Source organism: Eptesicus fuscus, chromosome 22, assembly GCF_027574615.1.
Source record: "Eptesicus fuscus isolate TK198812 chromosome 22, DD_ASM_mEF_20220401, whole genome shotgun sequence".
NCBI lineage: Eukaryota > Metazoa > Chordata > Mammalia > Chiroptera > Vespertilionidae > Eptesicus > Eptesicus fuscus.
In genome coordinates this window covers 36,519,245-36,531,886 of record NC_072494.1, presented here as the reverse complement: position 1 = coordinate 36,531,886, position 12,642 = coordinate 36,519,245, and the positions used below count along the sequence as shown (strand labels likewise).

The 12,642-nt window shown below is 51.2% G+C and overlaps 1 protein-coding gene across 2 annotated transcripts in view; it reads right to left on the bottom strand.

Annotated features, from left to right (window-relative positions):
* PIK3C2B (phosphatidylinositol-4-phosphate 3-kinase catalytic subunit type 2 beta) overlaps positions 1-3,848 on the bottom strand; it is a 44,044-nt gene extending 40,196 nt beyond the window's left edge. The window contains exon 1 of one of the 2 annotated variants that reach the window (XM_008154216.3): positions 2,913-3,848. In XM_008154216.3, the coding sequence (XP_008152438.2) occupies positions 2,913-3,842 (930 nt within the window). In that variant the 5' untranslated portion in view covers positions 3,843-3,848. The remainder of the gene's footprint in view (positions 1-2,912) is intronic. The other variant, XM_054711554.1, reaches the window with a different exon arrangement.
* Positions 3,849-12,642: the final 8,794 nt, after the last annotated feature.

The following is a 12,642-nucleotide window of genomic DNA, read 5'->3' as shown; positions in this document are numbered from 1 at the left end:
GAGGATGGCCCACTCTCTTTCCTAAGAGGGCGGTTTCTAACAAGCTCAATGCAGCAGGCTGGGCCGGGGGAGTGGGCTGCCCACACAGTCCTCAGGGAGGCTGGGCCTTGGGCCAAAGCCTCAACATCCACAGCAAGTCCCAGGGACCCGAAGCAGAGAGAGACCGAGAGCCCGTGGCTGGGGACAAGGACAGACACGTGGCCTCTGGGTCAACACGATGAGGAAGAAAGTCCAAGCAGCGTTCCGGTTGGGAGAGGGCCTGGGAGAAAGCTGAGCTCCTCCCGGCTCCCGAGTCTTCTGGTTCTGACCAGCCGCAACATCAGGGAACCTGCCTGAGCCCCGCTTCCTGTCCAAGGCGTGCGTGGAGGTGGGAATTTTCTCAGGCAAGGCCTCCCACCGACTCCTGTAGTCACAGCGCTGCTTTCGCTCACCCACGAGGAGTCCCCCGAGGCCTGCCGCCCAGCCCAGAGCAGAAGGAAGTAGGGGAGCTGGTGCATGACGGGTTTCTGCCTGACAGGCCTGCCCACAGCCCCCCGGCGAGGCCACCCCAAGGGAATGGAGCTGCAGCTGGGATGCAGCGCCCGCCCTTGGTGCCAACACCTGCTTCCGGGAAGCCCACGGCCTGGTCTGCACGCACAGCCATGCCTCACCTCGCCCCCTCCCTCCGGCTAGTCTCATGTCCTCCGGCCCCTCGGGCAGACGGCAGCACTGACCCCGCATCTGAATATCCAGAGTTTCCTCAGCGTGACCCCCACCTGTTAGCCTTGCTCCTCTGGGTGAGCAGGGGGGTTGCAGGGTGGGGAGGGCAGCAGTGGGGGCAGCTGGCATGTGAGGCCCTGGCTCTGCCAAGTTCATGCCTGTGTCCCAGTCAAAACAATAGTACCACTGTCAGCAGGGAACCCACAAAAGCAAGAGGGAGAAAGCGACAGAGCAACAGAACGAGGCAGAGAAACAGCAACAGAGAGACAGAGAAATGAGAGAGAGAGAGAGAGAGAGAGAGAGAGAGAGAGAAGGGGACGGCGACGGGGAGAGAACAGAGTCGCTACTGAGGCCATGTCCATGCCCTTTCAGTGCCATTCTCTGGCTCCGTAAGAAAACAAAGCCACTTACGTTCACCCTGCTGGCAGGCCCTGGCGGCATCACCCGGTGCTGGCTGGGGGCGTCTGCCAGGCAGAGGCTGGCAGCGGGGGTACGAAGCTGGCATTTGGAGCCAACCATTTCCAGAGCTGGCTCCACAGGCCTGGGACCAGGAGAGTCCCTCTGGCTGGAAGCCCGGCGAAGGCGGGGTGGTGGTACAGGCCGAGCGCCCGAGGGGTCCCCCCGCCCCGTGGGATGGGTCCCTGCACCGAGTTGAGGTGGCGAACACCAAGGCCGCATTTCCCCACTAAGAATGGGCAAATGGGATGGAGGGGGGCCTCGCTTCCTCACGGCTCGGACCAGCCCCCTCTCAGAACTCTGAGGACCAGCAGGGGCCTGGACGGGGCGAGGGAGCCGGGGGGAGCAGGACAGGGAGCGACAGCGGTGACCACCTACCAGGGTGGCCGGACCAGGCGAGCAGGCCCCGCTCGGGGAGAGGAACTCGGAACTGGGAACAGGATTGCGTGTCCCTATAAATAGCGGAGCAACCCCACCTCCCCGAGCAGGGCCTTTAAAAAGCCCGGAGCTCCGGCAGCGACTCGTCCCGGGAGCTGATGCTACGTCGGCGGCTCTCCCGGCACCAGCACGGGGAGGAGGGAGCGCGTGGCTGATCCCGAGCTGGGCAGAGGCCCTGTGGCCAGGGCCCAGGTGGGAAAGCCCCAGCGTCCCTCAGACAATGTGTGAGGAGGAAACAGGGGCGGGATGAGGTGAGCGCTCTTCCCGCAGGAGGCGTCGCCCGCCGGCGGGGTGCCTCCTGACCCCCGGGGAGAAGCCCGGAGCAGCCTTCCGGTCCCACCCACGGGGGTGCTGCTGCTGGCACGTCTCTCGACCAGAAGATCCTCGAAGCTCTCCTGGGCCCACCTGTGGCTTTGCTATTTCGTATTATGTTTGGATAAAAGTAAAATGATCATGGTCAGACCACATATTTTTTTCTAAACATTTTCAATGTGAACAGAGATCACTGGTGGCGATGGTCGCAGAATAATGTGAATGTATGTCATGCCACTGCACTGTATCCTTAACGTTAGTTAAGACAGTACATGGCATGTTATGTATATTTCACCTAATAAAAGAGAGACAGAGAGAGAAAGGCAGGGAGAAAGAGAACAGGGAGGTAGACACAGAAAAAGAGAGACAGACAGAAGAGAAAATGAAAGAGAAAAAGAGACAGAGAAAGAAGGAAAGAGAGTCAGAGGGAAGAGGGAGATAGAGAAAGAGACAAACAAGAGAAAGAGACCGTGGGAGAGACAGAGAGACACACACAGAGAGAAGGAGACACACACACACACACACAGAGCGAGAACAAGCCAGCTTTGGAATGAGAGGGACCAGAGCTGGGTGCCTGCTTAGACCATCAGGCAGGGTCCGGTGTTCCGTGAGCACAAACGATGGTTAATAGGAGGCTTGAGCCTCATCACCACGCAGAACAAAGAGCAGAAGCTTCTCGCTCCAGTCCACAAGGCCACCGGGACCAACAACGAGTCCCGTGACCCCGGCTCTGTCCTCACATCACACAGAGGCACACAGTAGGCACTGGGATTCCGAAATGCCTGCTCCCAGGAGGTTCACAAAGCTCAGCCCCGGGAAGGAGCCATGCCTGCAGGTGGCCCGTTCCTCTCCCCGCCAGGACCCAGGGGCCCAATGACAGAAGCAGAGGGCGGAGAGGACTAAAGGCATGAGGATGTAGCCGATCTGGAAAGCCAAGGAAAAAGGGGGGCTCTTCTGTTTCTGAGCGACACGAGGAAAGGACGACAAAAGGCACACAGGGTCCTCACCGAGGCAGCAGAAATCCGGTGGTTCTTGCCAGGCGTCGCATTTTTCCGGTTGGCACAGCGAGAGACATAGGTGCGGGGGGGCACCTGCGGGGGCATGGTCTTACTCCGGGCCACGGGTTTTCCGGGGATGTCCTTGCCAAAGTCCAAGGGCCCCCGGCCCTCCTTCCAGCCCCTGGTGGCATCCCGCACCATCTCTGCATCGTAGGTTGACTTCAAGTTGAGCCGTGTGATCGCATCATTGATGCCATCGTAGTCCACAGACCCCAGTAGGCGCCCAGTCCCCCCACTTCTTGGCTCCTCTTCTTCTAAGATCTGACGCCCCAGCAATTTGCCTGGAGGCTGCTCGACCAAAGAAAAAGTGTTGATGTCATTGGGCGGGGAGATCTTGGAGGAAGACGGGGCCCTCTTCCTGGGAGGCAGGGGAGGGGTGTCCCAGATAGAGACTCGAGGAGGCAGAGGAGGTGGGGACAGTTTCTTAGAAGAGCCATCTATATCCCCCGGTCTTGGCGACAAAGAGAGTCCCCCATCTGAACCATCAAATATGTAAAGATAGTCTCCAGCCAGGGAGCCTTTGGGCCAGGGATCTGGGCCAGGCTGGGAGCCCGGGGAGGTAGAGTGGTTGGGCAGCCCTTCCTGTGGGGAGAGTGAGTTGTAATTGAGGGTAGGATCCGAGCCAGAGAGACCGCGTAAGAGCTTGAGGTCCTTCTGCCTTCCTGCCGGCTTGCTGTAGAAGTCCAGGGCGGGCTCCTCCCACGCGATGAGAGAGGGGTCTGTGGTCTGCTTGGTTCTGTTCTCCTCCTTGTCATGCCGGAGCCGGGACAGAGCATCATACTCCATCTGCAGGGCTTCGGCCATGGCCAGCTCTTTGCGGCTGATGCCCACGGACTCCAGGGACTCCCAGTGTTCCCCATTGCCCGGAGTCGACGACATGGCGAGGATGGGGACAGAGGAGACAAGGAAGGCTTCTACTTCCTGCCAAGGTCAGGTCTGCAGGGTTGCAGCATGGTGTCTGGGCACCTGCAGGCGAGGGGTAAAAATATCAATCATTCAGTCACAAAAAGAGATGCATTCATAATCTGACTCAGGTGACATCTACCTGTTTCTTAATTGCCTACAACAGAAAGACGGAGGGGGAAAAAGAGATACCAAGACAACTTTATCCATCTATGACTGCCATTCACCCTTCCATTCATCTATCCATGCCTCCAGCTCCGGCCCCTAACTCCCATCCTCATCTCTCTCACACGTACCCAGAGGATAGAAGGAGGCTTCAACCAGTTGGAGAAGACAGCAATAAGGGCTCTTCCATCCGTGTAGAGGGGACAGCTCTCAGGTGCTGCTGCTGGGAAGGCGAAATGGTACAACCACCTAGAACACAGGCAACTTCCTGAAAAGATAACCATCCACCGAGCACATGACTCAGCTACCAAAGTTACTTACGTAAGTAAATGAAAGCACACGTCCACACTGAGATTCCTATGTGAATATTCATAGCAGCTTTATGGCTAATATCTAAAAACCAGTAACAACCCAAATGCCCACCAACAGCTGAATGGATTAAAAAAACGTGATGTGTCCACAGAATTGACATTACTCAGCAACAAAAAGGAATGAATTATTGACACATGCAGTATCACGGACAAATCTCATAATAACCACACTGAGGACAACAAGCCAGACAACAGAGGATGAGTATGTAGGATTCCACTCAGATGAAATTCTGAAAATGAATGTACAGTGACAGAAAGCAGATCAGTGGGTTCCCTGGGAAGGGGTGGGAAGGAGCAGAGGGAATTCTGGGGGGTGGTGACTAGGCTCACTATCTAGACCGTGTAATGGTTTCACATATGTCAAGACGTCTCAAATTGTATGTTTCAAGTATGGTACAGTTTATTGTATGTCAGTTATACCTCAATAAAGCTATAAATGAAAAGCACAGCCTGGCCGGCGTGGCTCGGTGGTTGGGCGTCGACCTATGAAACAAGGAGGTCACGGTTCGATTCCCGGTCAGGACACATGCCCAGGTTGCAGGCTCAGTCCCCAGTGTGGGGCGTGCAGGAAGCAGCCGGTCAATGATTTTATCGCACCATTGATGTTTTCATCTCTCTCTCCCCCTCTCCCTTCCTCTCTGAAATCAATAAAAATGTATATATCCTTTAAAAAGTACTATAGAGCGTTATGAAACACATCTATGATTACTCAGATTGCACAAGGATCCTCCCCAAATACACCAATATGAGCACCTAAACAAAGCTTTCCAAAGGGTCAGGCCCAGGGGCTTGATGGGATATAGTGCCAAAATATTGATCCCTCCTAGGCCCTCAGGAAACCAGGCAGAAAGGCAGGACCCCCGGCCAGCTGCCTCCAGCTGCAAGCAGCCCCCACAGTTACCCCAGGGTTGGCATCCTTTCGTCCAGAAGCCAGGACATGAAGAAGACACTGAGCAAATGGTTGCCCGGCCCAGTAGTTCTCACCCCGGCTGCACATTAGAGACGCTGGGGGAACTTTCTAAAAGTGCGGTCCTGACACCCATGTTCTCCCGAGACATTCTCATGTAATTGGCCTGCACTAGGGCAGTGGTGTTTTTTTTAAAATATATTTTATTGATTTCAGAGAGGAAGGGAGAGGGAGAGAGAGATAGAAACATCAATGATGAGAAAGAATCATCGATTGGCTGCCTCCTGCACACCCCACACTGGGGACTGAGCCTGCAACCCAGGCATGCGCCCTGACCGGGAGTCGAACTGTGACCTCCTTGGTTCATAGGTTGACGCTCAACCACTGAGCCACGCCGGCCGGCCAGCCAGGCAGTGGTGCTTTTAAAAATTCCCCAGGCGATTCTAGTCTATAGTTGGAGCTGAGAATCACGGGTCTATGTGTGCACAGTAAATCCTCAACGTTATTTATAGGTTCTTGGAAACTGCAACTTTCAACAAACTAACATATAATGAAACCAATGTCACCACGGGGGCTAATTGATATAAAAAAAGAGTGGAGTTCCTAGGGCACATTTCTGGTCACAAACACATCACCAAACTTCAAAATAAAGACCCAAAACATTTCTACTATTAAACATTGAAATAAATGTAAGCTATCCATACATTTAAGAAAGACAAATGGAAACAGTGAGCTAATTATTTTCCAACTCAATTATTCCAGTTCAGGGTCATGGGTGACTGGAGCCTCTCCCAGTCGTTCAGGGCGAAAGGCCACCCACACCCACACCCACACCCACACCCACACCCACACCCACTCAGAGTGGAACAGTGCAGACACACCAGTTCATCTAACGGTCACATCCGTGGGATGTGGGCGGAAGCTGGCGTACTCAAGAAACCCACGCAGACACGGGGAGAACATGCAAACGCCACACAGATGGTGACTCCGGCCAGGAATCAATTTTATTTTTTCATCACTGTCATAACAAAACACTGTTACTCAAGAACCCGCTGTATGTGTGCTACGGGTGAGCTTGTGGGAAGTAAGTGTGAAGTAGCTACATCGGACCTTTAGCACCAGCAGCTAAGAAGTTCACAACTGCATGAAGTTATCAAAAATTGTACGTTCTATTGTACTGCTTTATCCAGCAGATAATAAGTACATGAAGCATGTTCTTCCTCTGGATTAGAAAGTGGAAAACATCAACAGGAAGAAGGGCTCAGTTAGATTCTTGGGTGGCAAGTTCCATCAGATCCAAAAATGAGTTAGCAAATAAACAACAAAAAAAGAAAGCAAAATGAGTTAGGACAAGGGTAACCCTTAACCCGAGGTCCCCCACGCCGCCCCAGGACCCCTCGCATCGGCCAGGCACAGGCACAGAACCCGGGAGGGCCAGGGCTGGCTCAGCGGATTTTAGAAAGTCGTTTCCCAAAGACGAATTAGCCCAAGCCCAGCCTCAGGCACACAGAGCGTTCTGCTCACTTCTCTGCCTGTTGGGTTTCTCCACCCTTCAACAGCTTCTTACAGGTTATTCTTTTATAACTTTGTTTTCATTGATTTTTAGAGAGAGAGGAGGTAGAGGGAGAAAGAGGCGAGAGAGAAACTGGCCGCTTCTCACATGCACCCCAACCAATCGAGCCTGAAACCCGGGCATGTTCCCTGGGCCAAGAATCGAACCAGTGACCCTTCAGTGTATGGGATGATGCCCAACCAACTGAGCCACACCAGCCAGGGCCTTATAGATTACTTTTTAATCTAAAGAGGGTAAGAGACAGTCTTTCTATTGGAAATTCGAAGGAATGAGATGACCAGCTGCAGATACCAGCACTTAGCTGCCCAGAGCTGGAAAACTGGTTCCAGGAAAAGGAGGTCTCGTGCTTTGGAGCGGAGACACCAGATGAACATCAGTCAGACTGCGTTTACGCCTTCCAATCCTGACGGTGGGTTTGCAGCTCTGAGCTGGGACAAGCAGAATGCTAGGAGTTGCCGGCCCTGGCCGGGTAGTTCAGTTGGTTAGAGCAGCATCCTGATACGCCAAGATTGTGGGTTCGATCTCCAGTCAGGGCACATACAAGAATCTACCAATGTGCCTGGCCGGCGTGGCTCAGTGGTTGAGCGTCAACCCATGAACCAGGAGATCATGGTTCAATTCCCGGTCAGGGCACGATCCCCACTGTGGGACGTGCAGGAGGCAGCCAATCCATGATTCTCTCTCATCATTGATGTTTCTATCTCTCACCCCCTCTCCCTTCCTCTCTGAAATCAATAAATAAAATTTTAAAAATTTAAAGAATCAATCGGTGAATGCATAAATAAGTGGAACAGCAAATCTATGTTTCTCTCTCTGTCTCTCTCTCTCTCAAAATCAAAGAATAATAATAATAATAATAATAATAATAATAATAATAAAGAATAGTTGCCTTAGCCAGGTACCTTTGTGAAGAAAACTGAGACCATTGGAAAGAATCTCCTCGCCTTTCTCCCACTAAACATCCACACTTGCATCAGCCTCACTCCCCCCCGCCCCCCCCCCCCCCTCCCCGGTCTCAGGGGAAGCTGAGGGACAACCCGCTTGTGCTCCCATCCCCCCCTCCACTGGATCTCCATCAGGATGATGCTCCACCCTCTCCTGTATCATCTCTTCTCCTCAACTGGGTCTCTCTTCAGCATGTAAGCATGTCCAACCAAGCTTCTTGCTAGCTTTAAATGGGGAAAAAAAGAAAACAAAACCTCCAGCTGATACATTTCTGTGTTCTTCCTTCCCTTCTCAACCAATTTGCCAATTCTTCCCTCTTTTACTCCTTTTTTTAAAAAAAAAGAAAAAAAAATCTTCACCAACGATATTTTTTCTATTGATTTTTAGAGAATGGGAGGAAGGGAGATGGGGGGAGAGAGAAACATCAATGTGAGAGAGACACATTGATTGGTTGCCTCCCACATGTCCAGATATGTGCCCTTGACTGGGAATTGAACCCGCGACCCTTTGGGGGTGTGGGCTGACACTCTAACCACTGAGCATACCAGCCAGAACTCATGAACTCCTTTTTTTTTTTTTTTTTCAAACTAAAGATATGATAGATGATAAGCTCTAACCTTGGTACATAAATTGTTTGTTACCAAACAGTACGGTAATTTTACAGTGACCACAAAGGGTTATTTGCTTCTCCTTGTTGCAATGACCATGCAAAGATAATAGTAAGCAAAAACTTTTGTTATTAATACTGACCACAAAAGACAAGCGATTTGTTTATAAGGCACAATGTTAACATACAACGTTCCTTTAGAAATCATTTTTCACTTTGCTCAGAATTTTCAATCACAAAATCTGTGACCAAAAACGAGTTACAACAAAAAGACAGATACAGAGACAGTAAAGCATCAAACAGACTGTCAAATTACAGGGGGAAAGTTAGGGAGAGGTGGGGGAGATAAGAGATCAATCAAAGGACTTATATGCATGCATATAAGCATAACCAACGGATGCAAAACTCTGGGGGGTGAGGGCATATATGGGAGTGGGGTGGGGGGTGGCAATGGTAAGATATGTACACATATAATACCTTAATAAAAAAAAATTGGAAGAAAAAAAAAAAAAAACGAGTTACAAATCCCGAATAACCCCCAAAGCATACATCTAATCTCAAGTGGACACCAAAATCTCCATTTTCTTTTTCTCAAATTTTAATACTTTAAAAGCCCACAATTTGAGCATTTCCAGTCTTTTCTAAGACTCACCTTCCCAGCTTCAGATAAACCACTTAGGGAACTTGCAGAGCAGGGAAGGATGCTAACCCCCTGCTGCTGCTGCTGCTGCTGGAGGTTTTGACACCCACCTTCCAAGTGACTGACAGGCAGCTTTCCAGCCTGCCCCGCCTCGCAGCAATGCAAAACCATCGTGCCTCTTCCTCTGCACTGAGAGGTCTGCGTGCTTTAGAAAGTTTCCAGTGAACTTCTGTGCTTTCAAGCAACAAGTCAACTAGCATGAACAATTTACTAATAGTTAGTATTTTCTCTACCCACGAGCTATTAAATTCTCCAGAGCTCTCCCCACTGATGTCTTCTCCAGAAAATCCCTCTCATTCCACACTCCCTGCAGCCCCACCCTTTGCCATATGGCTAATAACCCCTCTTCCCTTTCTTCACCCCCACCCCTCCCAATACCAGTGTCAAGCTGTGCCCTCTCCCTCCCATTTGAATGCCAAGATTATTCTGAAATCTAATCAAGTAGAACTCAAGTTAAAAAATAGCAAGATGAACCAAAGATCACCATCAGTACTCCACCATTCCCTTCTCTTTGTAACCTGCGATGCAATCAAAATGCCCAAACTACACCAGCCATTTCTTTATTTTAAATTTTTATCGATTAAAATATTACATATGTCTCCTTTTTCCCCCATTGGCTTCTCCTCGGCCACTCCCCACCATCCCCCAGCCCAAGCCCTCACCCCCCTGGTATCTGTGTCCATTGGTTATGCTTATATGCATGCATACAAGTCCTTTGGTTGATCTCTACGCCACCCCATCGCCCACCCCCCGCCTTCCCTCTGAGGTTTGACGGTCTGCTCGGTGCTTCTCTGTCTCAGGATCTATTTCTGTTCATCAGGTTATGTTGTTCATTATATTCCATAAGTGAGATCATGTGATATTTATTTATCTTTCTCTGACTGGCTTATTTCACTTAGCGTAATACTCTCCAGTTCCAGCCATGCTGTTGCAAATGGTAGGAGTTCCTTCTTTTTTACAGCAGCATAGTACTTCATTGTGTAGATGTACCACAGTTTTTTAATCCACTCATCTGCTGATGGGCACTTAGGCTGTTTCCAAATCTTCGCTATTGTAAATTGTGCTGCTATGAACATAGGGGTGCATATATCCTTTCTGATTGGTGTTTTTGATTTCTTGGGATATATTCCTAGAAGTGGGATTACTAGATCAAATGGGAGTTCCATTTTTAATTTTTTTGAGGAAACTCCATACTGTTCTCCACAGTGGCTGCACCAGTCTGCATTCCCACCAGCAGTGCATGCACGAGGGTTCCTTTTTCTCTGCATCCTCGCCAGCACCTGTCATTTGTTGATTTGTTGATAATAGCCATTCTGACAGGTGTGAGATGGTACCTCATTGTCATTTTGATTTGCATCTCTCAGATGATTAGTGACTTTGAGCACGTTTTCATATGTCTCTTGGCCTTCTGTATGTCCTCTTTCAAAAAGTGTCTATTTAGGTTCTTTGCCCATTTTTTGATTGTATTGTTTATCTTCCTTTTGTTAAGTTGTATGAGTTTCCTTATACACCTGCCATTTCTAACAGAATTTGGGCATGACCAACTTGTACCCCACCAGACCGCAGCACAATCCAATCATCCCCACCCCAACTTGCTTCATCCAAGCATTTGCCAAAGGCACTTCAAACTTGAACATTTCCCACAGTTCCAGCATCACACTAAGAATTCCTCCGACCAAAGCACAGGCAGGCAGGCAGGCAGGCAGGTAGGTGGGTGGGTGGGTAGGTGAGAGGATCACTGGGCTCCATCTGCAAGTTCCATCTACAAGGCATCACTGCGTTGCGACATCAACATTAAAATGTTCTACAGCTTAAGAATCTTCTGGAAGCAAGGGTCGTAGCAGAGAACTAGCATGACAGGAGGCTCAATATAGAACCCGCATGTGAAAACCTCCACCCAGAAAAAGGAGGGGTGGCTGCTGGCATTCATGTGCCTAGCGGTTGGTGCTCCAAGATCAAGATTCAAATAAACGCATCTGCTGGTGGCCCGGATGCATCTGATTTGGGCTTGAAGGTTGCCCCAGTCGGAAGCTCATCTGAAAACCTGAAAGGATGGGCTCCTGAATACAGCGCTTCCTGAGCGAGCCCTGGAAACATGCTGTGTCAAGCTGTGCCCTCTCCCTCCCATTTGACTCTGGGAATTCAATCTGCAGCCCTCAATTTAGGGGAGCTCTCTCCTTCAGGGTCTCCCCTGCTGCTCTGCTACCACTCGCACTGGCCAGGGGCTCCACGCTTCCTGGTGTCATCTGGTCGCTGGAAGCAATGTTTTACGTGAATGGATAACCTCGAGAGTTACAGGGAGGAGGAGGGGCAGAGTGAGCCCCAGGAGAGGCTAGCACCGAACCCACAGGCAAAGTCCAAAGGGGAGCACTGCCACCACCCTGGGCCGAGCCCTCAGCCCCGTGAAGCTAAGTTCAATTTCCACAAGACCAGGCTCCTCCCCAGGCAAGTTCACACCTCTTGGTCAGGCCACCTCTCAGTGCTCAGTGGGACGATTCTTCCGCCGCCACCTGGAAAAGTCCCCCCCCCCCCGCACCCTCCCCCCCCCCCGGCTGTGTGCTTGGCCTCAGGGGTAGCCACCATCCTCAGCAGTGACCAGCAGATAGGGGCAGGGGGAGTCCCCTTTTCCTCTAGAGGTGGTGGGGGTCCCACAGTCCCCTGAGAGAGCTCATGTACTCTTCAACTCACTGTCACCTGGCTTCGGCCCTCAATACTCCACAGCAACAATGCCCAGGCCAACCAGTTCTGTAGGCGTTTCCATCTGCCTGGATTTGCGACTGTATTGGGCTCAAAGACCATTCCCTTCTTCCTTAAACCCTCCACTCCCTGGCTTCCATGACACTGTGAGGCACTGCTGTTGTTCCCCACAACCTTCTTTGTCTTCCTCTTCCTCTGCGCCCCTCTGAAATGTTGGTGTTGCCTCAGGATTCCGCTCTCAGCCCACTGTTCATGCACTGCCCTCTGCTTGGGCAACCTCATCTGCTCTCTCTCCTCCTCACACACTCACGTGTAGATGACACCAAATGTGCAGCTCCCCTCCGGTCTATACGCCCACCTGGACCTCACACCCAAATGTCCCAAACTGAGCTATCGCCTTCCCTCCCCCACACCTTCTCCTCCCTCTGGTTCCCCACGTGGTGCACGGCCCCACCCAGTCACCATGCTAGAAACCCTACAGTCATCCTGGCTTTCTCCTCCCTTTCACCCCATATTCAGTCATCGAGGTCTACCAACTTTTCCTTTTCAATACTTCCCAAATCTAGCCCCTCCTATCCTAACCGCTGCTGACCTAATTAAATCCTTATCTTCTCTCACCGGGGCTGTTACTAATCTTTCCCTCTTTAAGGCTTTCTCCACGGAGCAGCCGGAGGGCCCTTTCTAGAGAGTAATTCTGATCATCAGAGGTGAACTCCCAGGTTGACCCCCTTCAAGGGCTCTCTGATTCCTTACAAGGTCTATGTCATGGCCAGCGCCTCCCTCTCATCTCCAACCACTCATTACCAAGCAT